Source organism: Vicia villosa, unplaced genomic scaffold (genome assembly GCF_029867415.1).
Source record: "Vicia villosa cultivar HV-30 ecotype Madison, WI unplaced genomic scaffold, Vvil1.0 ctg.000045F_1_1_1, whole genome shotgun sequence".
In the NCBI taxonomy this organism is placed as follows: domain Eukaryota; kingdom Viridiplantae; phylum Streptophyta; class Magnoliopsida; order Fabales; family Fabaceae; genus Vicia; species Vicia villosa.
Genome location: NW_026704977.1, coordinates 368,002 through 393,318, shown reverse-complemented (window position 1 = coordinate 393,318; position 25,317 = coordinate 368,002). Strand labels below are relative to the sequence as shown.

At 35.4% G+C, this 25,317-nt stretch overlaps 1 protein-coding gene across 1 annotated transcript; it reads left to right on the top strand.

The window, feature by feature from the left end:
- Window positions 1-14,408: 14,408 nt before the first annotated feature.
- LOC131622924 (glycosyltransferase-like At2g41451) lies at window positions 14,409-20,523 on the top strand. The gene is made up of 11 exons (XM_058893937.1): window positions 14,409-14,935; window positions 15,102-15,251; window positions 15,359-15,411; window positions 16,661-16,769; window positions 16,888-17,022; window positions 17,156-17,200; window positions 17,989-18,176; window positions 18,643-18,784; window positions 19,266-19,312; window positions 19,683-19,770; window positions 19,883-20,523. The coding sequence occupies exons 1-11, from the start codon at window positions 14,609-14,611 to the stop codon at window positions 20,162-20,164; spliced, it is 1,566 nt and encodes a 521-aa protein (XP_058749920.1). The 5' UTR covers window positions 14,409-14,608; the 3' UTR covers window positions 20,165-20,523.
- Window positions 20,524-25,317: the final 4,794 nt, after the last annotated feature.

Here is a 25,317-nt window from a genome sequence, read left to right as displayed (position 1 = left end):
GCAAATCACTCTTCAATTCACACCAAAACCTCACAATTATAGGTTTTCTCCCTTCTTTCTTAAGTTGCAAGTTTCAAGTTTCAAAGTGAGGTAGAAATCCCAACCTCCAAACCTTTGAATTTCTGGCCAAAGTGATGGTTCTAACATCTCATAAACATCATTTGGGATGTGTTTGAATCATTCACACACCCCAAAAACACATAAAACTCAGATTCACTCTTCAACCTCCATTTGAACATATAAAGAGCCTTATCATGCCAAAATCCATACCAAGCAAATTCTGTCCAAACTAACCTTCTAAACATCATCCATATACTTCATATGAACTGTCCCAACCATCATACATGATCTGAAACACCAAAATCACTAAGCTTGATTCTCACTTGAACCATACTGCAGATCGGGTACCATGGATTGATCAAGAGGTTTTCAAATTGTTCCAGGCATCCAAACACGTCCCATAAGGTCCACTGAAGGTGTTCAGATCAAGAAACAACAACTAGAACTCCTCATTTGCAGAATTCAATTTTTTATCACCTATTTTGTTCATTTTTTTCACAACTTCATCCTTTAATTTAACCAATCAAATTAATTTATTTTCTCTTTATTTTTTACACACCTCTTATTTAATATACATATTTTGACAATATCAAAAAAAATCACAAAAAAAGATTTATTTAATATGCTTTTAATTAGGTTTAAAATGATACATTTTAAGTGTTTTTAAATACTTTAAATATTGTTTTTTCATTTAATTTTCAAACCTAATCACTTGTAAATATTTTTTTTGATCAAACCCTAATCGCTTAGGTCTTAATTAAGCATTAAAATTTGGTTTTTAACTTAATTAAGTTGATTTTTGTCAAATTCAAATTGCTTTAAAACAAACGATCATTCTTTTCAAAACAATGAACCATTTCTTTTTGAAACTATTGATTAAATCTTTTTAATTGATCAATTGATTTTCAAAATGATGTGGGGCCTCTCGAATATTAGAGAGTATAAGACCCACTCCTTTTTTCCTTTTATACAAGTTTTTTTCTTTATATAGAAAACTCTTTCAAAAACAAAAACTTTCAAACAGTTTTTTCAAACGACGCGTCTGTACATAAACAATCAACCATGTTTTATAAAATAAAACACGGGCCTCCACGTAGGTATAAGTCCCAAGCCCCTTTTGTACATACCCATTCCTGTACATGAAATTAGGTATTTCATTGTACACACACCGTTTTGTACATATCTCGATCAATTTGATTTTTAACTTTGAATAACAAACCAAAAATGAAGGTTTTCTTTAAATCTTCCCAAAAATATACCACGGGCCTCCATGTAGGTATAAGTCCCAAGCCCCTTTGTAAATACCTGTTTACATAGCTTTGAATAAACTCAAGTGGACCTCTCCCCGAGTGTAAGTCCCGAGCCCCCGTGTATACAAATGGATCATGCTTACAGGTATATTTCCTTCATAAACTCCATTATATACACACACTTTGTCATATATATAATTGTTCATACCTGTTCATGTTTGTTCATACTTGTTCATGTTTGTTCATATGTGTGATATGTGTGCTTGTTCAACTTAGTACAACACTAGGTTCCCCATAGCCTCCTATTGGGCTTCGTGCAAAGAATCTCCACTAGTTTAGGTTAGGACATAGAGTATGGTTTCCCGGTGAAATCGCTCTAAGAGCTCAGACCAACTATACCATGCCTCCCCTTGGGCTTTGTACAAACGAGTGACCCTCCCATAGCCTCCTCTTGGGCTTACAATGCAAGGACCCTGGATTGTCCCTCCCATAGCCTCCTCTTGGGCTTACAATGCAAAGACCCTCGGATAGCCTCCTCTTGGGCTTCGTACAAGGACCCACGGGCTTCTTATAAGCATCCCCAATATCCAAATCAAAATACCCTAGGAGATTAGACATTTATCATCTCTATGATAGGAGTATCTCTTCTATATCATCACAAACAATCAATCAATCAATCAAACTTTTTTTGCCACAAGGCTGGCTAATCAATCAAACTTTTTTGCCACAAGGCTGGCTAATCAATCAAACCGTTTTGCCACCATACTGGCTGATTAATCAAAGTTTTTGTCACAAGGCTGACTTCATTGAAACTTTTGCCACAAGGCTGGCTGATTAATCAAAGTTTTTGTCACAAGGCTGACTTCATTGAAACTTTTGCCACAAGGCTGGTTAAACAACAAAAACATCTTTATCATTCTAAGCACCCTAAGTGGCATGGCCCAGGGCTTATAATGAAAAGATTTTCAAACAAAATCAAACAGATGTATGTGATGATATAGATTAGATACATCGAACATTTAGATGACATTTGTCTCTTATCCTTTGCTTCCACTAGCATAAGTGGGAACTACGATTGCTCTGACTTTCTCAACATCCCTTTGAGAATACGTAGGCACAAGGTCTTATTCCTTGGCGAGCAAAACTTCTCCCTCAAACCACTCAAACCTTAGCACCCGTAGACCCCGAGCTACAGATGCTCTGATTCCCTCTAAGGGATATGTATGCAGAGGATCGCGATGATCTTTGCGAGCATAATCAAACAAACACCTTAGGTCCCACCTCTTTCTCACAAGAACCTCCACCATAACAAGAATGGAATAAACAAAACAAAGAAACCTATAGAGTACTATAGATACGTTGGGTGCTAATACCTTCCCTTCGTATAACCAACCCTCTGACCCAAGATCTCTCCCCCACTTTTAAGGTTATTGCAACTTTTTTCCTTTTCCTCTTTTGGAAACAATAAAAAGTTTGGTCCGTACAAAAGAAAAATCATTTTTTTTAGCACTCGAGCCCAAAGAAGGCATCAGGTGTCTCATCCCGAAAAAAGACAACGATTTTTCCCCGCGACACAGAGAAAGCTGCCAGATAGAATCCTGCAAAAACATAAACGCCCTCTGATGCGCCATATGCATCTGATAGTTCCAATCACTTGCATCACCATACTGAGGACCAGCAGGCGGTGCAGCAGCAACCGGAACAGCTTGAGAAGCATCGGGAAGGTCAGATGCACCAGCAGCAACACCAAAAGGACGACCTCCAGGCAAACAGTACCTGTTAGCAAAAATATCATCTATAACACCATCCATGGGAATCCTACCACCAGGTGGAAACCGGACATCAGCCTTCCTGCACAAACCCATTATTAAACCAGGAAAAATTAACCTACATTTCACCCCATCTCCATGAAGAGTCTCATTCAGGGCGACTCTTTTCAGCTCGTTCGCCACAATCCTGGACACATCAATGTTATCACCATTCAAAATACCCTGAACCAAACCTGTCGTATCAATGGTGAGGGAGGAAGTGTGACTCCGTGGCCTAATGTTGTAAAGGACCACCGAAGTCACCAACTGAGCCTCCTCCGTCAACTGACTACGAGTAAAAGTCTTTGGCAGCCCAGCTTTAGTCAGAGTATAGGTGAAACCAGTCCTGCAAATCCTCTCCCTAATACTCTCCACGTCCCAGTTTCCTCTGTTCAACCTGGGATGGTACTGGCATTCTTCTACCAAAGCAAGAGGGTTATCCAGAAAATCAAAAATAGCCTCTTTGCTAAAATCAATGGCCTTACCTCTCACCCATGTTTTAAACGGGTAAGCTTCAGTACCTGACCAACCGCTCGGAGGCAAGGCGTTTGCGTAGAATTCTCTGACAATCTCCACCTGATAGAATTTTGGTGGAGCGAACAGCTTGTCCCAGAATGTTTCAGACAAAGCAGTCCACGCCCTTTGGAAAAGGCCGTGGTCAATAGGAACCACCGTGCGTTCACTCCACACAACTCGACTTTCAAGCTCATGGTACCTCGCCTCTTGCTCCGGACCTAGAAACTTCGTCCGATCAAACCTGCCAGCTTGTGAGGAAGATCCCTCACCAGATCCAGTCTTCTTTCTCTTTAAAAAGGGTGCCATTCCTGCACAAATTCAAATCAAACCAAAACACACAAAATTGAAACAAAGTTAGCATATGCTCAAAATTAACAGCACAATTCAAGCCTCAGTCATCATCAATCATCAAACAGACCCTATCTACACCCCAAACAACATAAAAAAAAAAATTTCAAAAATGAACCCAGGGCGCGACGCGCGCTCTGCGAAACCCAGAATAAAACTTCATATTTCTGCAAAACAGAAGAGAAGAACTCGCTTCTCCTCCCTTCTAAGGGTTCCAGCAGGCAAAAGATACAGCACATGGTTGTTTCTACCCTAGTTTTTCAAAATCTATGAAAAAATTCCTAAATCTAAAAACCTAAACTTCTAAAACTTAAATAAATGGAAATAGAAGGGAAGAGAGAACATACCTTTGATGATGATGACAATAAAGCAACGAAAATAGTGAGGATAAATGCAAGAATTGAAATGAGCAAGTGTGTGTTGTGTTGTTCTATTCTTGGAACAAAGAGGAAGAAGGGTGGAATGGAGGCAAAGACCTCCAAAACCCTAACTAAACCTCTGCCAGCGAAACCGGGTCGGGCCCAGCATGGGTGGGCCCAAATCAAAATTATTATTATTTTATTTTATTTTTTTTCAAAAATATACACAGCGCGCGACGCGCGCAGACTCGGCGCGACGCGCCCTCATCTCTGCCTGGAAGGGGTCCTTGAGTTCACATAGCGCGCGACGCGCGCATATGGGTGCGACGCGCGCTACACCAGAAACAGCAGAAAAACTGCATTGTTTCAGCACGCCTAAAAATACCGGTAGATCGTTTCTGGCTCGACGACAACTCAAAAATCCCACCTGCAAAAAGAACACAAATACAAGTGAATATATACAACTTGGGGTGCCTCCCAAGAGCGCTTTGTTTAACATCGGTCAGCTCGACGGTCAAAGGCAATCAAGGATCGCCAAACGATAAAACGCAAGTTTCACGATTAAAATCGCTTCCTCGATACACCTTCAACCTCTGACCATTTACTACCCACTCTTGGTTTGATTTTTGGTCCTCTATCACAATAGCCCCTTGGCTTCTCACTTCTTTGACCAAAAACGGTCCGGACCATTTAGACTTCAACTTTCCCGGAAAAAGTCTTAACCGGGAATTGAAGAGTAAAACTAATTGCCCTACCTTAAAGTCCTTCATTCTAACCTTACTATCATGATAGAATTTGGTCTTTTCCTTGTAAATCGAATTGGACTTATAGGCATGCAATCTCATCTCTTCCAACTCATTAAGTTGGATTTTTCTTCTCTTTCCACACAACTTGTGGTCAAAATTTAAAAGCTTCAAGGCCCAATATGCCTTATGCTCTAGTTCTACGGGAAGGTGACAACTTTTACCATACACCATTTGGAATGGTGTCAGACCGATCGGTGCTTTGAAAGCGGTCCGATATGCCCACAAGGTTTCATCAAGCTTCATTGACCAATCCTTCCTAGAGCTAGACACAGTTTTCTCAAGAATTCTCTTAATCTCTCTATTGGTCCTCTCAACTTGCCCATTAGTTTGTGGATGATATGGAGTAGCTACCTTGTGCTTTACTCCATATTGCTCGAACACTTTTTCAAGCGGAGCATTACAGAAATGAGATCCACCATCACTAATTATCACTCTTGGCGAGCCAAACCGCGAAAATATATTTTTCTTCAAAAACTTTATCACGGTCTTACCATCCGCTTTGGGTGAAGCAATCGCTTCCACCCACTTAGACACGTAATCCACAGCTACCAAGATGTATTCATTTGACATTGAGGAAGGGAATGGTCCAACAAAATCAATGCCCCAACAATCAAATACTTCTACTTCTACAATACTTTGGAGGGGCATTTCCTCTCTTTTCCCTATTCCACCAGTTCGTTGACAACTGTCGCATGAGGCAACATGGTGGTAAGCATCTTTGAACAAAGTAGGCCACCAAAATCCCGATTGAAGGACTTTTGTGGCCGTACGCAAACCATTAAAATGACCACCATAAGGCGAATTGTGGCAATGCCACAAAACGCTTTTTGCCTCCTCATCCGCGACACATCTTCTCAAAAGATTGTCACTACTCAACTTAAACAAGTGAGGATCATCCCAAACATAAAAATTAGCATCGTTTAAAAACTTTTTTCTTTGATTCCAAGTTAGATCCTCCGGTATCCAGCCAGATGCTTTGTGATTAGCCATATCTGCGAACCAGGGTCTAACTTCTTGTACCATGTACAGTTTTTCATCGGGGAATTCTTCCCTCACTTCTTTTTCATTGTTTGTCACCTCGGTATTCACTAACCGAGACAAATGATCCGCAATCAAATTTTCTGTACCTTTCTTATCTTTCACTTCAAGATCAAATTCTTGAAGCAAAAGAATCCACCGAATAAGCCTCTGTTTTGAATCAGGCTTGGTGAGAAGATATTTGATTGCGGCATGATCAGTATAACACACCACTTTAGAACCAATGAGGTAAGAGCGAAACTTTTCCAATGCAAATACAATTGCGAGCAATTCTTTTTCGGTAGTGGCATAGTTAACCTGTGCCTCATTTAAAACTTTGCTCGCATAATGTATAGCATGGAATTGTTTGTTCTTCCTTTGGCCTAAGACCGCACCAACCGCATAGTCACTCGCATCGCACATGAGTTCAAACTCAAGCGACCAATTAGGAGCGACAATTATGGGTGTGGTGGTCAAATTTGCTTTAAGTTCTAGGAAAGCTTTTAGACATGATTCATCAAAATTAAATTCCATACCTTTGTTGAGCAAATTACTCAAAGGCTTTGCGACCTTGGAGAAATCCTTGATGAATCTTCTATAGAACCCAGCATGTCCCAAGAAGCTCCTTATGCCTTTCACATTCACCGGAGGGGGAAGCTTTTCAATAACTTCAATTTTTGCCGGATCAACCTCAAGCCCCTTTGAAGAAACCTTGTGGCCAAGAACAATCCCATCTGTCACCATGAAAGTGCATTTCTCCCAGTTGAGAACCAAATTTGTTTCAATGCATCTCTCCATCACCACATCAAGGTTTTTCAAGCACAAGTCAAATGACGACCCGTACACAGAAAAATCATCCATGAACACCTCAATGCTTTTCTCGATCAAATCAGAGAAGATAGCTTGCATGCACCTTTGAAATGTTGCAGGAGCATTACATAGTCCAAATGGCATTCTTCGGTATGCAAAAACGCCAAAAGGACATGTAAAAGCAGTTTTCTCGTGGTCCGCCGGATTCACTGATATTTGATTGTATCCCGAATAACCATCCAAGAAGCAATAGAAATTTCTTCCGGCTAACCTCTCTAACATTTGATCCATAAAAGGTAATGGAAAGTGATCTTTTCTTGTTGCTTGGTTCAACCTCCTATAATCAATACACATACGCCACCCGGTCACCGCTCTCGAAGGAATCAACTCGTTCTTCTCATTTCTCACAACTGTCAATCCACCCTTCTTAGGAACCACATGCACCGGGCTCACCCATTCGCTATCGGAGATGGGATAAATCATCCTCGCCTCTAATAACTTCACAACCTCTTTTCTAACAACTTCTTTCATGGTTGGATTCAATCGCCTTTGAGGTTGTGCCACGGGCCGAAAATCATCTTCTAACATAATCTTATGCATACAATAGGCCGGACTAATACCCTTCAAGTCGGATAAAACCCATCCTATTGCTTCTTGATTCTTTATCAACACTTCCTTCAATCGATGCTCTTCCTTGTTAGACAAACCACTATTAATGATAACCGGCTTAGTAGAATTGTCACCGAGAAACACGTATTTCAAGTGAGACGGTAACACATTCAACTCCACCTTTTGCTCTTCAACTTTAGGTTCATCCTTCAACTCTTCAATTTGAGTTTCAAATGGATTCATCTCCTCACAAGCCTCTAAATTTCTCAAGCAATCTTCAATTTCCTTCTCTTGATCTTTGGTGAGAACTTCAAGAGCTTCCATTAAAGTCTTCTCAAGAGGATTTGACAAGTGCATTTGATTCTCCACTTTCATAATAGCCCTTTCGGTAGCATCGATTCTAAAACAATCATCCTCATCATTAGGATGCTTGATGGCTTCAAAGAGGTCAAGACATAATTCTTCATCTTGGTACCTTAATTTCATTAAGCCATCATCAATATCTATCATCATTCGGGACGTCTTCATAAAAGGCCTTCCTAAGATCAATGGAATCTCAGGATCTTCTTCCATGTCTATGACGATAAAATCAACAGGATACCAAAATTTGTCAACCTTGACAAGCAAGTCTTCCGCAACTCCATGAGGATGAGCTGTGGATTTATCTGCTAATGATAACGTCATTCTTGTCGGTTTCAAATCATTGATTCCTAATCTTCTCACCATTGACAGAGGGATCAAATTAATGCTAGAGCCGGTATCTACCAAACCTTTGCCTATGTGGACATTTCCAATAGACACCGGTAAGGTTACCCGCCCAGGATCATTTGATTTTATCGGAGTAGTGCGTTGAATTAACGCATTACAACAAGAGCTCACCGTTACTACCTCCGGATCCAAGAATCTTCTCTTCTTAGTGATGATGTCTTTGATGAATTTTGCATACATCGGCATTTGCTCTAATGCTTCGGAAAAAGGAACATTGATTTGCAACTTGCTAAAAATGTCCAAGAACCGAGCATAGTGCTTTGCATCTTCTTTCTTTGACGGACCGGGAGGGTAAGGTAATTTCTTCACTTGTATAGAATCATCCACCTTCTTCTTTCCCTTTTCACTCACACTCAATTTTTTTCTCTCTTTTTCTACAACTTTCTCAAGAGTTTCTTTTTCCACTAATTCTTTCTCTTTCTCATTTTCAACTAAATCACCCTCAACATTTTTTTCTACTTCAATCACCCTATCTTTTTCACTCTCAACAATTTCCTCCTCAACTATCTCTCCTACACCCATATCAATATTTCTACCGCTACGAGTTAGAATTGACTTACAATGCTCACGAGGATTTTCTTGTGTAGTAGCCGGAAAAGGACCTTTGTTTTGATCGGCAAGTTGCTTTGACAATTTCCCGACTTGAGTTTCAAGGTTCTTTATTGCGGCATCCGTACTCTTTTGGCTTGCAATTTGCAAGTGCATGAATTGGCTAAGAGTGTCCTCGATTGAAAGCTTTGTTTGTTGAGGTTGTTGATTGTAACCGCCTTAATAAGGATTTTGACGATTCGATGGGCCCGCTTCCGGCCTCCATCCTTGTTGATAACCTTGATTACCTCTTTGTTGGTAACCTTGGTTATTGTTGTAAGGTTGTTGTTGTTGTCTCCCACCATATCCTTGATTAGGATTAGACACATAATTCACCTCTTCACCCGGTGGAGGACAAAAACCTGTTTGATGGTCACCCCTACACAATTCACAACACATCACATGTTGATTTTTAGAAGGGCTCCCATTTATCTCTTTGATTTGTTGAGGGAGTTTTGACATTTGTTGAGTGAGCAATTCTACTTGTTGTGTCAATAACTTGTTTTGAGCAAGTATTGCATCACTAGTATTCAATTCAAGAACTCCCGGTTTTCTTTGCAATGCACTACGGTTGTGTTGCCCTTGATGATCATTCAAAGCCATTCTATCAATGATAGCAATCGCTTCTGCAGCAGTTTTTGACATCAACGAACCACCCGCGGTAGCATCTAAAAGAGTTTTTGGTTGAGGTTGGAGTCCATTTCTAAAGATATGGATTTGAGACAATTCATCAAACCCATGACCTTTGCACTTTCTAACCATGGACTTGAACCTCTCCCATGCTTCATTAAGAGATTCATTCGAACCTTGAGAGAACACCGCAATAGAAGTTTTCGCTTCCATGAACCTATTGTGAGGAAAGAACCGATCCAAGAACTTCTCTTCTAACTCGTTCCAATTTGTCATGACATTATTTGGTTGATCAAGGTACCATTCCTTAGCTTTTCCAATTAAGGAATGAGGAAAAAGTCTCCTGAACACCTGTTCTTCTTGGTCTTCCGGAGCACCAATTGTTCCGGCGATCTCGTAGAACTTTGTTAGATGAGTAAATGGATCCTCGTGATCTGCCCCTGTGAAAGGATTCTGATAAAGTAATTGAAGTAACCCCGTTTTCATCTCGGAGTTTCTTCCATTGGCTTGATCACGAGCAAATTGTGCATTGAGTCGAGGGCTATTAACACAAGGCCCTCGAACTGGAACAATAGGATCCGCAGCCATTTCTTCCTCAACCAAGTTTTCAACCGGAGTTGAAGAAGAAGATGCTTCTTGTTGTTGTCTTCTTTCCCTAGCTAGTTGTCTCCTCCTACGAGTTTTGCTATTCTCTCTACGAGCAGTCCTCTCAATCTCAGGATCAAAAAGGAGTTGATCTGCAGGTACACGTCCTCGCATAAACTGTAATCTGAAAAACTAACCAAGCAAATTAACAAACACAAGGAAAATAAATTTAGAAACAAGATATTAATTATAAGACTCAATACAAAACAAACTATTGCAATGCTTGCAATATCTAAACAACAATCCCCGGCAACGGCGCCATTTTGTTGAAAGAGTATTGTGGTGTACTTTTCGTTATTATCGTATCCACAGGGATTATTGCGATATCACCGCCGTTCTATAGCCTATTTTGTCTTGAGTTAATGTTACTTTAGTTTTAGGTTTGCAAAAGATCATTCAATTCTTTTAGTAGCTAAGAGTAAATTAATGAAAGTTCTAAGTTAAAGAAAATGTATCAAGATTCGATTTCATCGACCTAAATTTGTATGTCTCCTTATAAATATACGTATATGAACATGGTAACGATCAACATAATTACGTATCGACGCCTATATCATCCGTGTCCGCAATGATATAGTTAGATTTACCGTATTGTTTAACCGACGATTTCTCCTTCCTTTAAACAATACAAATAACGTTTTAAAACCGATACTAAGTAAACATCAAACGCTAAATCCATGTCTGCAATTTATAGTTTGATAGATGATAAAGTTAGATCTAGATACAAATATTGATGTCTCAAACACTTATACCAAAGAAAAAGCTTTAATAAACAAACTAAACCATCTATATTGATCATCACTTGTTCATACATAATATATTCACAAGAACACATACAAAAAGCTAGGAAGATTACATCTTATCTTGATACAAAAGAGATTTAGCTATCCATGAGAATGGTAGCTTGCTCAAGAAGTAAAGGATGAAGATCAACAAGCATCAAAGGCGATTAATCGACGATCAAATCTTCCAATCTTCAACTATTAGTTTGCTACAGTGATTAGGGTTTATGAGCTCTTAAGGAAAATATGATGATCTCCAAAAATCAGAATTACTCTTTATATAGTAAAACCATTTTCTGTCCAGGGCGCGTCGCGCCCTCCAGCGCACTTCGCGCCATTACACTTAAGAAAGTTAAACCGCCCATGCGCGTGACGCGCGCAACTCTCTGCTTTGAAGCTCCAAAATATCTTGCCCAGGGCGCGACGCGCCCACGTCTCCGCGCGACGCGCGCTAACTTCTGCCAGGCACTCTCTTGTCAAGCTCAAAACAAGCTCCAAACTTCCCCAAAATTGGCTAAAACCTACAAAATCATAACTAAAACACATATTAACATAAAATGAAAGCTTAATATTATAAACTATAAATAATTATCTAAAACTTCAGGGAATTGTACGAATACCCGATAAAAACGGTTGAAAGGTGCCATTAATTAAACTAAATATAAACACAATTTGGCACCTAACAACCTACACCACGACCTTCCTGAATCTCCATAGTCATTAATCTTGAAGCTACATCTCTTAATGCGAGATCCTTTACAATAGGAGCATATATTTCCATAAACCTCCCACCTTCACTGTTCCTAAGGCTATGTTTGGGAGTTTGGAGGGGAGGGGAGGGGAAGGCTTCCAAAAATGAAATTTTAAAAAAATAAAGGAAAATATTTGACATATTTTGAAAAAATGATTTTGTTTATAATGATAAAAGAGTCATTATCATTACTAAATTTTTAATTTTCAGAATACTACAACAACCTAAAAGATATTTGGAAAATTTATGTAAGCCCTTCAAAACCCTTCAAAACCCTCCTTCAATACAATTTTTGAGTTCCCCCATTTTATGGGGTTTTTGGTGTCATGAATAAACTCAAACCCTCCAAAACCCTCCTACCCAAAATCTTTTTATCCTTTTCACCCAATTCTTCCTATTTTTCAAAACCCTCCCCTCCCTTCCCCTCCAAACTCCCAAACATAGCCTAAGAATTCCACCTTCACCATGAGAGCCTACAAAGTGTAAGAAAGAAAATGAGAAACAATGTATACTGCAGTTTAATTGGATAAAATACATGAAAGGATGCAATCCAAGGCAAGTCATATGTATACTAAAAAAAATACCAACCTAGTGATGACATTCAACATCATTGAGTTCCTCCTCAGATGAGCATATACCACTGCGATTACTACCCATCTTTCCCAGTGCTTGCTGCAGAGGCTCAATCTCCTTCATTTTCTCATCAAAGATAGTATGAAATTGCTTGATGTCACTTCATAGAATATTAGAAACAACAAAAGGAACAATATAGAGACAAACAAATTAAGTATATTATTACTTACGTCCAAATTGTTTGATGTTCATAATTCATTCAGTTTAGCATCTAGCACGAAAAGTTCATGAACACGAATGAGACTGTGAGAGAATCACGAATGAGATTCACCATAAGATAAGAGAAAACATGGATGATTTTGTCGTTTTGGAACAGAGCTGCGTCAGGAAACAAAGGTATTGTTGTTGTAGTTCGGGTTGTGATTCTTCTGTCTCGTGAAACAGATGAGCGACGACGACAAAATCATCAATTACATAAACTAATTAAAACAATTTTCGGTTACCAGAAACAGACATAAGATCAGATTGAGCAGTCGACGAAGAAGAGATGACAAAAGGAACGATCAAAATAATCGGTAAACCAAAATGACCCTTTTGAGATTAAAGAAAGATTAAGACCTTATAACTCTTCAACCAACAACCGGCGCCGTTTCATCGGAGAAAGAGGTCGCACCACCGTTCATGATCGAGAGTGGAGGAGAGTTTTTAATGAAGACGCAGTGGAAGAAGAAACAAATGGATAGAAAGAGAGATCATGTTTTGGAATTGGAATAGAAATCGTTCAGTAGAAGAAAGAGAATATGTGAAACCGTTTTTGAAATTGGAATAGGAATAGATACGTGAAAGAAAGGTTGAGAGAATAGAAAATTGAGAGGGCTGATGTGGAATTATGAGGGAACAGATGCTGATGTCGAAGTCCAAAGAATTGAGCAAATGGTAGACTCTTCTTATATGATAGATTCAAACATTAATTTTAATTTGTGGCATCATTATGAAAGTGAGGAGTGCTAGTAGCACTCTCTTTTAAACAATTTTTTAAGCACTCACTTTTTTATTAGTTTAATCATATGTACGCCCCTTACTTTAAAAATAAGTCCCACATAAAATAGTACTAAGTACACATGTTTCAACCAATAAGAGATGAAGTGTTTAAAAGAGAGTGTTGATACTATTTCTGTTATGAAAGTATATCCCTTACTATATCAATCAACCTCAGCTGGTAACCTATCATTTCTAAATAATTAAGAACAAAAGTAGTAATTTAGTTGAAAAGGAAATATATCAACAAAAATGAAAGAGAAAGATGACATTTCAAATTTTCATCGCACCTTACATAACGATGTTACAATATCCGCATCAATAATACTTCACCTTCTAAACATATCCCAATTTAAAAATATGAAAACAACCCATCACAATTTTTCAATCCCTTTATAACCATAAAAAGATTCTTCTACATATCACGATCGCATATACTATGTGAACAATCAACCCAACATTGTTTCACAAAAAAACAAAAAATACACTAGAAATCAAGAGAGGGTATATTGTAATATTGATTAAAATTAAACTAACATAAGCCAATGAATCCATACACTAATTAAAAATTACAATGCCGTCTCAAAACATTAAAATATTTACTACACCTGTCTTTTTCCACAGTTTATCATTTTTCTCTTTTTTACAGGATTTTATTAAATTTTAATCATGTTAATCAACTTTATCAAAATATCAATTTTTCATAAAATTGAATTATTTTTTAATAAACAAATATTATCCTGATAAAAAATATTTATTATTATTAATGGAAAAAATATTATAAATCATAAATTTAATATTCTTATTAACTTTTTTTTAATTTAGTCAATAGAATCCAATATTTAAAGTCAATAAATTTAATATTCTTATAAGTGACGAAGCTTGACCACTTGATGTCAGAGCTAATCCCTGAAACCGAATTAAATCGGTGATGATAAAAAAAAAAAATTGTTTAGGCCAATATTTAAAAAATGTAGATATTTGGTCAAATTCATAAAATTGATTATTTGTAATTGTGAGTTGAATACCAACTGAAAATACTATATACGAACTGAAAATACCAACGAAAAAACGGCTTTTGAATAAGCAGTTCTGAAAATTCCTTCTCAACTCGTTTTCAGTTTCAGTCTTCTTCTTCCCTCATCAACACGCTTCACCAAAATCCAATTTCAATTTCAATATTTATATGTAAACAACAACAATAACAACAACACCACCAACATTCCTCTCAAATCCCGCACTCCCTCACCATGGCGGGTGCGCACTCTTCTCATCACAGACCGCCCACCGCAACCACCTCCTCCTCCCGTCTCCTCCTTCTCCTCACCGTCCTCCCCCTCACCCTCGCCGCCTTCGCCTTCATCCTCCAATGGCGCGGCGGAATCACCGATCCCGTCACCCGGTGGTCACCCGATCAAAACGTGTTCCCCGGTATGTCAATCTCCGGCCACCAACAACAACAATCGCAAACTCGTTCACGTTCCGATTGTTCTAACCTTTTCCCCAATTCTCATTCCCCTTCTTTCCCTTACTTCCGTGATTGGAAAATCGATTACTCCGTCGATCTTTCCCCTAAGGTATTGTCGTTTTCTTCCTTTCAATTACTCTTGGATCTATCGTTCATTTCTTTATTCTAAAACCCTATGTCGTTTTGTTTTTTATAAATTTTTGAATCCATGAATTGTGGAATTGTGATTTTTTTTTATGTCGAATTTGAAATATATTGTTTTTGTTATGTGGTAGATATGTATTACGACGAGTACTTCTGCTGATTTGGAACAAACATTGCCATGGATCTTTTATCATAAGGTTATGGGAGTTTCAAATTTTTTCCTTTTCGTTGAAGGGAAAGCTGCGTCGGCTAATGTATCTAGAGTTTTAGAAAGCATTCCGGTGAGTTCGATTTGAATTGTTTATTTAACACTATTGTAATAGTTTTGATTAGTTGTTACTATTAGCTTTGTTTTGATCCTTGATTAAAAGGACTTTTTTTTGTTAAGGGGGTTAAAGTTATATATAGAACAAGAGAATTAGAGGAGCAACAAGCTAAAAGGTATGCTTTTTCTTTTGTTTTTTTCTTCAATTCAAAGTTTTTTTTTTTTTTCCATTTGATGAGTATGTGACTGTTGTTTAACATTGGGAGCCGTGCCTTTAGTCATAGGGTGTGTTTATTTCAAGTTTAGAAATAAAATTCGTCGGATACATGAATAAGAAATGTGTATATCCATGTTTGTTACAAAATTGAAAATAATTATTCCTAGGTATAAAGATTCCAAGGAAAAAAATAACTTCCCGGAACTTCTCATATTCTCATGAAATTTTATAAACTTTTTTTAAAAAATTAATTAAAACCATAAATTTTCCTAGGAATATCAAAATGTTTGTCAAACAGCTATTAAAAATAATTCTTTGGAATAAATTTCCTATCTTTATTTCCCCGGGTAAGTAATTCCTGGGAATAAATTATGTTTCCGTGAAACAAACGCCCCCACAATGATTGAAATGAGCTACTAGAGTATGGATTTTAATTATTATATTTCTGTAATTTGAATAAACAATGTTGGGTGGTTTAAGTATACTTCATTGGTATTATGTTTTTGTGGATTTAAAGGTCGACATTCTGGATCTGGTTTAGCTTTTTCTTTTTTGTTATGAAAACGAGCTATGAATAGTTGAGACTTGAACCTTTGCTTAATAGCTAAAACTAGATTGGTCAATTAAATCTGACATTAGATCAAAGGTGGTTACTCAAACATCTTTTTCTCGACTCCTGTTAATTACATTTATCATCACACACATTCATCAGTTTTCTTTTTTGTTCTTAAATATTCATTAGTCTTTCGATTCCCCCACCTTCAGTAATTTACATATTAAAAGAAATTTTTTATGGAAGTGAGCCTTGTGCCTTCTAGCAGTGGTAAATTTTCTGCTTTGTAGCTGATAGTCAGGGGTTTTAATGCACAAAAACTCTCACAATGGTGAGAGCCAAGTAATTTGTATTGCTCTCTTTTGTATGAAATGATAAATAACAAATAATCTTTGGGGTATAATCTGCGCATGTTAATTTGTGTACCAAACACCTCATCGGTTTACTTTGAAGTATAAAATCCATTCTCCGGGTTTTTGTTTTACAGCTTGAGATATTGGACTTGGTAGATTTTTATAATTTAAATATTCATTCATACTAAGATACATTACTTTAATATTATGTGCTAAATTTTGCTACCTCCACATAATGCCTCAACCTATTTTGATAGGTTGATTAATACTTTATTTACACTTTGTATTTTGTTATGTACTAGCCGTATATGGAATGAAACTTGGTTGGCAAGCTTCTTCTACAAACCATGTAACTATGAGTTGTTTGTGAAGCAATCTTTGAACATGGAAATGGCGATTGTCATGGCAAGGGTATGGATTTCGATTTCTTTTATTGGATTATTATTATAATAAACTAGCAAATGTCTTTTTAAAGTAATTTACTTTACCAAGATCTTAATGTCTGTCTTTACAATATTCTTTAACTCAGGATGCTGGCATGGATTGGATCATCCATCTAGATACCGATGAACTGATACATCCAGCAGGAACTCAGGAATACTCAATGAGACAGTTGCTATCTGATGTGCCTGGGGATGTTGATATGGTTGTTTTTCCAAATTATGTAAGTTCAAGAGTTTTATTTTGATCCGAAAGTCACTATCATTCAATATATTTAGCTGATCTACTGTGATCTTATAACCTCTTTGATATTCGTTGATAGTTATAACTTAATGTTGGAATGTTGTTTGCTTCAGGAAAGCAGTGTTGAGCAAGACGATATCAAGGAGCCTTTCAGTGAGGTATTTGCATAAATAGCTTTTCTTATTTTTCAAACTTGTTTGATTGAAAATAATTATTAATTTAATTTCTGTTTGTGATTTCCTTTGTTTTTCCTCATATTTTGTTTGGAAAAATAAAATATGTACCGAAAATTGAAGATGAATTACTGAATATGTTAAAAGGCTGACTCATTGAGAAATTATATAATCAAAATTGTGCACAAATTTTATATTGACATAATATATCTGCAAAGGCATTCTCACTCAAGAGTTCTGTCTGTGTTTTCCAATTAACCTTTTAAGCAATATATACAGTGCAGAAAAAGAGTGTTTTTGGCTGACTTTATGCATTGTTTAGTATTTATGCTTCATTACAAGAGCCTTTTTGATAATGTCTATGGAAGAGAAATGAATTGGAAGTTAGCTGGTTAGAATTATGTGATTCAGCCATTCAGGAACAAACAACTCATTGGATATTTCAAAAAGAAAAAAAAGTCATTGGAATGTGCTAATAAAAAGAATATACACATAAACTAATCCTCTTCATACACATTTTCATCTGAATTGCAGGCATTTGTTTGGATACATACAGCTATATTGTTGACAACCTTGTAATGTGGCTGTTGTAGTTTCTAAGTTTTTTTTAATCATTTATTTAAACCATAATTTGGAAGTGTCTATTTTGGTAAAAGCCAATGGTGCGAATCCAATTCTTAGTGTGTTTCATTGTTGTTTTTGTTGTTCCAACTTTTTTTCTTTTGGAAAATAAGTTTATTCAGCAACATATTTAACTTGCAATGTTGTCATAGGTTTCAATGTTCAAGAAGAACTATGATCACCTTCCAAAGGATGTGTATTTTGGAAATTACAAAGAAGCAACTCGTGGCAATCCAAACTATTTTCTAACTTATGGAAATGGGAAAGCAGCTGCCAGGGTTCAGGATCATCTTCGTCCTAATGGTGCACATAGATGGCACAACTATATGAAGACACCCAAGTAAGTTGGTTCTGCACATCGTTAATTAATGAGCATGCATTTGACAATTATGTATGTATCTATGTACATTTACAACAACGTTAGTTTATAGTTAAAGGGAGATATTATTGAATCTGCATGTATTTTGGAGTTTATGACTAGGTCTAGAAGACCAAGGCTAACCATAAAAAAATTATGGGAATGTTGGTTTCATATCATGCAAGTGTTTTTATTTTTTTTTTCTGCCAACTGTTGATCTTATATTAAAAGGTTTTTTGAATTTGACGGCGATTTATGCTGTCTTCAGTCAGCTGTCTTTATTTTTAGGCGTGGACATTTTTCTGATGTAGTAGTAACTAATTAATGTTAGTTTAATTCCATACCATTTTAAGTAAAATGTTTAAATCCATAATATAATTATTAATAGTGAAGAATGCATTTTTTTCTGCCCATATTTTACACTAATTTGTACCCTATCTTTTAATAGTGAGATCAAGTTGGACGAAGCTGCTGTTCTGCATTACACTTACACCAAATTTTCTGATTTGACTTCAAGACGTGATCGGTGTGGCTGCAAGCCTACAAAAGATGATGTAAAAAGATGTTTCATGTTAGACTTTGACAGAGCTGTAAGTTTTAGTATCCCATTACATGCTCTCCTATCTTCTAGTTCTAATTAATGTAATTACTAATAGCTTCTTGAAGTGCGTTGAGTACATTGTTATCTGCAGTTACATTCTTCTTTTTCAAATATTTATATCCATCGTCAGTTTTTGCATCTTGATGTTTCTTTAAGGCCCAGCATTCAGGCTATGTTTTGTTGTTATTTTCTGTGCATGGTTGGCTATATGACATTCCCTCAGAATATTTTTCATTTCTTAACATTGTAATTATTAAAAATTAGTTGTTCCAAGTTTACTATTTCATTTAGCACCATTGCCTCTATTTCCCTTGATGACTAACCTAAAGTAATTGGTGTTTATTTATTGATTGAGTTTTTGTTCTTTACTTTCTAGCACATTTGGCTGTGAAGTTGTGCAAGTCTACATTTTTGGATTGCCCATGTATATATATTTATAATCTGACTACTCTGTTCTGTGTCTGATGTAGGCGTTCATAATTGCTTCAACTGCTACTGAGGAAGAAATGCTTCAATGGTAAGTTTGGGAATACTTAAATTAATGCTATATTGTTTTCCTGGTGGGAATAGTTATATATGTCAGTAATCGACATTTTTCGTTTGTCCATACACTCATAATCTTATGCTGTATGGGATTGTACATTTTCTGTTAGTTGTATTATAAAACATGAACTGCGTGGGAATGAATTGCAAATCTGCGTCGAGGAGCTCCTGTTGTTCTTAGATGATTTGCTAGCAGATATTGTGCCAAGTGATAATTTGGTGGATTTGGCTCCTGGAATAAAGATTATGTTGGAACACTAATATCTTTCAATATAAATTGAAAATAATATTTGATGCATAAATGAAGACTAGAAATAACATTAATTTTTTTTCTTCCCATTTAGGTACCGTGAACACATTGTGTGGACAGACAAAGCACTAAAGATGAAACTTATTAGAAAAGGCATCTTATCTCGCATTTATGCTCCCATGGTAAAGTTCATTTCCTCAAATTTGCTTTCTGGTTTCTACTCGCAATTAATACTGTTATCTTACCGCTCTTAGAGAATGTCCTAACTTTTCTTCCAAAACATTGCTTTTGCAGGTCATTATTCAAAGTTTGAAAGAATCTGGTGTGTTTAGCTCGGTGATTGCGAAAGCTGCTCAGACAACAATATCAAAAGACAAATTTTTAAAATCTGTTGAGAGTAGCAATTCAAGTAGGAATGGCAGATCAGAAATGATATCTTCTAGAAAAATTGATGCTGGTGGAGTATCCCAAGCAATTGCAAGAAGAATCTTGGAGGTTATAGATGATTCAATTCCCTCTGCAATTCCACCATTATCTCCACCCAGCTATGACGATGCTGACTTCCTTACGTCCTAGATTTCGACTGACTCGTTGCCATGGCCATAAATTCTAGAGATTTTTTTTACGAAAGGCAATGATAGAAGCACGTCAATCTATCATGATGGGCATATCAGTTTTAGGATTCATGGGGTTTTCCCGATCATTACCCAAGCGCTTATGTAAATTTCAGGTATAGAGTGTAGGCTTAGTGTAGGTATCATCATACAGGGCAGACTTTTCTATCTGTTCGTTATTCTTTTCTTATTTCTACTGGGCAGATTGGCTGCGATTGTAACGGAAACTAGAGGCCTGTTCTATTTTTGTTCACACACATTGAGAGAGGCATGTTATACATACAGGTTGAGATTATCTCCCCCAGTTGGAGAAAGGAGAAATGATTTATACATTGGAAATGATATTTTGCCAGTTCTTGCAGACATTGAATTAGACTTCATTACTTTAATGCCCTGCATACAAAGGGGAGTGGAATAGTTTTAAGAATAGTGTGAGAGTAGTGAGGTCAATGAAAAGATGGTTACAGATCTGGATTTTAATGTATTAAAGCATAAGTGGTGCGAGTCCGTTTAAATTTCAGCTAATAAGATAGTGTTCTCTTCAAAAAAATTCTCATCCAACTTAAATCAACAAATTTAGTTTTATTCGATAAAAAATTTCCCCTGTCCTTACAATATTTGAAATGATCAGACCAGTCAGTTAACACATTAATGAATACTCCTTCAGCTTGGCTTCTATTTATAAGAAAATTTTTGATTTTGTTTTTAGATTTATTAGATAATCAATGTATCTAGTTTATATAGTGTCTAACTACATTGATTATTCAATGAATATAAAAAGTAGATTTATGGAGTATTTGTAAGAGGGAATTTCTTTTCCCACTCTAAATGGTAGAGAAATACCCTATAAAAATTCAAAAAATGCTCTTACGGATCTTAAAATATATTTCTGATGGATCCATTTTACACCAAAATACATTCTTAATGAGACATACTTTTATTTTTTCTGAAGAAATTCTAAAGATGTTGAAACGTTGTGCTTGACGATGAAATGTGTTGTTAGGTTTACATTAACGATTATTTATGTAGTATTTTGTTTTAAATGTACTAGATTGTTCACAGGTCTTTTAAAATTGAAAATTATAATACTGATATTTATTTTGTTTTTAACATATTAAATTATTGTATTAATGTTAACTAATAACAATTACATCATCATATTAAGATATTTTCTTCTAATATTACTCTCTTATATAAGTTTATCTTTTATTTAACATAAAAATTAAATTATTCATAATATTTTTTTGAATAAAAAAGATATATCAATTCAAAAAACTATTTACAGAAGGCGATGATTCTCGATCCAGCCACAAAGACCAAACTAACAACAAAGACAAAACAGAAACTACACCATAAGCATGGCTAAATGTTTTCTAATTTTTCTATTTTCCTGCATTCTATACACAAGGGCATCTGTAATATCTTTTACTATATTGATGTTGTGGCTATCCTTTCCAAAGACCTTAGCATTTATATACTTTCACATATGGTAAACCGTTTCCGCAGTAGCACATTTGAGCACTGTGCTTCTCCAACCTCTACCCTTGCAATTATTTATCAGCCAAGCAAGTTCCTCTTGCCAGTTAGATGGCTGATGCACCACCTGCATCCACTTGATAATTTGGCACCAAATCTCCTTAGTGCCTGGAAAGTCAAAGAACAAGTGTTGGACAGTTTCGACCTTGCTGCAGAATGCACACAGAGGGTTGTCAATTAATTGGAATCTATGTAATCTCTCTTTTGTAGCCAGCCTATCATGGCTTGCTAGCCAAAGAATGAATTGAGCACGCAGTCTTGCAAGATTTTTCCATAACAGTTTGCACCATGGTACAACCGGCTCAACATTTTGATGGCCATATACACATCCTTCGATTTGAACTTATCAACTTGCATACCAGCTATCACCTGATTGTATTCCTCTCTTTGCTTGAGGATTCTTTTCATAACCCAAGAAAAGCTGGGCCTGCTATCCATCTGCATCACATTGGCATTTTTGATATAATAAGCATGGATCCACTTGATCCAAAGATTATCCGTTTTCCTATGGATGTTCCATAACATTTTCAGCAACTGAACCTTATTCCAGACAGTTAAATCAATCAAGTTCATACCTCCATACTTCTTGGGGTTGCACAGTTTATGTCAAGCTACAAGAGACTTTCTAGTGACTATGCTGCTACCTGACCAAATGAAACTTCTGCACACTGCATCTATCTTCTGAATGACATCTTTTGGTAGGGGAGACATTGCATCCAAAAGTTAATCGTCGCAAAGATAACACTCTGGACCAATTGGAGTCTGCCAGCATACGTGAGGAGCTTGGCACTCCAATGAGTAATTCTATTCACAATTCTATCTATCAAAGGAAGGTAATATTTGATAACAAGCTTTTTATTAGTGATGGGGATGCCAAGATATCTGAAGGGTATATTGCCTTCCTTGAACCCAATCTGCTGCGGAATTTCAGTTTTAACACTCTCCTCCAATGCTCCAAAATAAATGGAGCATTTGTGTGCATTCACTCTTAAGCCAGTGGATTTAGAGAACCTGCAAAAACAATCCATCATAAGCTCCACTGATTTGCTATCCCACGAGTAAACATGAGGAGGTCATCCGCAAAGCTAAGACTTGTAATCTTTAGTCTCTCACACCTGAAATGGTAATTGAAGTCGGGAATTTTCTCAAGGTTTTCAAATATCTAGTTAAGAATTTTATTAATATAATAACATAATTTTAATATTAATTTTAAGAATTTTTTTGATAAAAAATACTAAAATATTACATTTTTAACTAAAATTTACCTTTTTTTTTTAAAAAGATAACTTCTACTAATATTATTCTTATATAATTTTATCTTAGTTTAAAACATAGTTATATTTTTAGACACTTAAATCATTAATAACTATTATTTTAATTTTTTGTTTAATGTTTATAAATGTTAATTATAATTATTAAAGTATCTATTTAATTGTAAGTTGACTAAAAGAGTTAAATTTACGTTTTAATTTTGTTCTAAAACTTAAATTTACAATGCTATGTTTGATTTCAAATTTAGATTTGCATTTTTTTAAAGATAAATTTCTATTTTTATAGATATAAAATTAAAAAACGGGAGTATTCTTAGTCTCCCATATCAATAACAAACAACTTTAATAATTTAAATTTACTATAAATTAATAATGTGCGATTGAGAGAGTAATAAAATAGTATGAAAAAAATTTCACAAATAAATTAATAAGAGGAAAAAAAATTCAAAAGTCATGTAATAAAATATCATTATATTTGCATACAATTAAATCATTAACACTTATTATTTTAAATTTTTCAAATTTTTCGTTGAGTGTTTATAAATTTCAATTATCACTATAAAATTGTCTATTTATTTATAAGTTGCCTAGAAGACTTAATTTATGTTTTTATTTTGTTATCTATTTATTGAATTTTCTAAAATTTGAAAATAAGCATACAAAATAAATATAATTTTAAAATATCTTAAATGATATAAAATAATTTAGGCTTATATAAATTTAAATTTCAATATGTTTTTATTAAAAACTTTAACTAACCACAACAAATTTTAATTCGATTTTGCAAATTCTATTAATAATTTCAAATAAAAATAAAAATAAAAAATTTTAGTTAAATTGTTCAAAAAATTATAAATAAATTTATATCAGATGTGAATATTTTTTACGTATTTAAGATAATATTTCAGTCTTATACTAATTCTTCAGTATATACATGAACGAATATTATATATTATATTTTATTGTATCGACTTAATTAAAAAATAAAAAGATATTTGTATTATTAACACTTTATTATAAATAAATAAATAAATATTATCATAAATAATTATCTTTAATATTTTTTTTTTGCTTTCGCACTCTGGTTCCTAGGGAAAAAGAGCCCTAGTAATCCAGAACTTGTGCCGAGAGGTATGGACACTGACCAAGTATTGTTCCCACCTAAGAAAACAATATACTCTGGTTGAGTCCAGATTAACTTTTGCTCTTATTGGTCATTATCTACAAATTAAGGGTTAATGTTTGACAAAGTGATTAAATGGTCGCTCAAAAAATTAATGCACCGACCCGAATAGAATAGAAGAGAGTGTTGAAGAGTTTATTACCCGTGCTATCATTAATGTAATGTTGAAACGTCAAAATCACAGTAATCCCCTTGTTTATATTTAAACCCTAGTTCTTCAAAAACATGTTTTTACAAGCAAACATTTATTGTCATAAATGTTTAATGATAATTTTAAAAAATTCATTCTAAAATTCAACCATCCTCTTGCACCATTGTTTAATAATTTTCTAATGTTTAATAATTTTCTAATTTTCAAATTGATGATTAGAAATTGTTTAGTTATTTTACTCTATCACAATTGTCTAATTGTTTGAGCCATCAAGCAAAGTGTGACAAATGGATCAGAGAACTCATTTTACGTAATTTAGGTTCAAGAAATTCAAAGAAACATAAACAAACATTTTGTCATTACAATTTTTATGATTGCTTGGATTAAATTATCAAAGTATGTCTCTTTATATTTGACTTACATTTCGATTCGATTTGGAGTGTTTAAATCAGTGAGACAGAAGAGACACTGAAGATTGGACTACTAAGCTGGTGGAGTTGAATAACTCCATATTATGTAGTTTAGACTTTGGACAAAAGTTGTACAACATTTTGAATTATATTGTCCAATAGAACCATAACTGGTTATTCTTGGAACTTTTAAGTTGTTAGAAATGGCTCAGTTCAATTCATGAACATCGAATACCCCTACATTGAACCATTGTTTTGTTGCATCCCACCCAGTGTTATCACTACTAGCATAAGACAAAATGGACTAGTTTGCCTCTCCATTAACTCAACCTAAATAAAGCATGCCATCTAGAGTTATGGGGGATTAAATCAGTGAGAGAGAAGAGACACTGAAGATTTAACAACAAATTTTCTACCTAATTTTTTTCCACCTGACAAATGTAAATAAAATACCATTCAAGAAAATTTAACTAAATAGTAATTAAAAAACATGAAAACAGACGTTTAAACAATCGCGAATTCATCATGCAAAATTGTAATAGCAGCCAACAAACAGGCAAAATA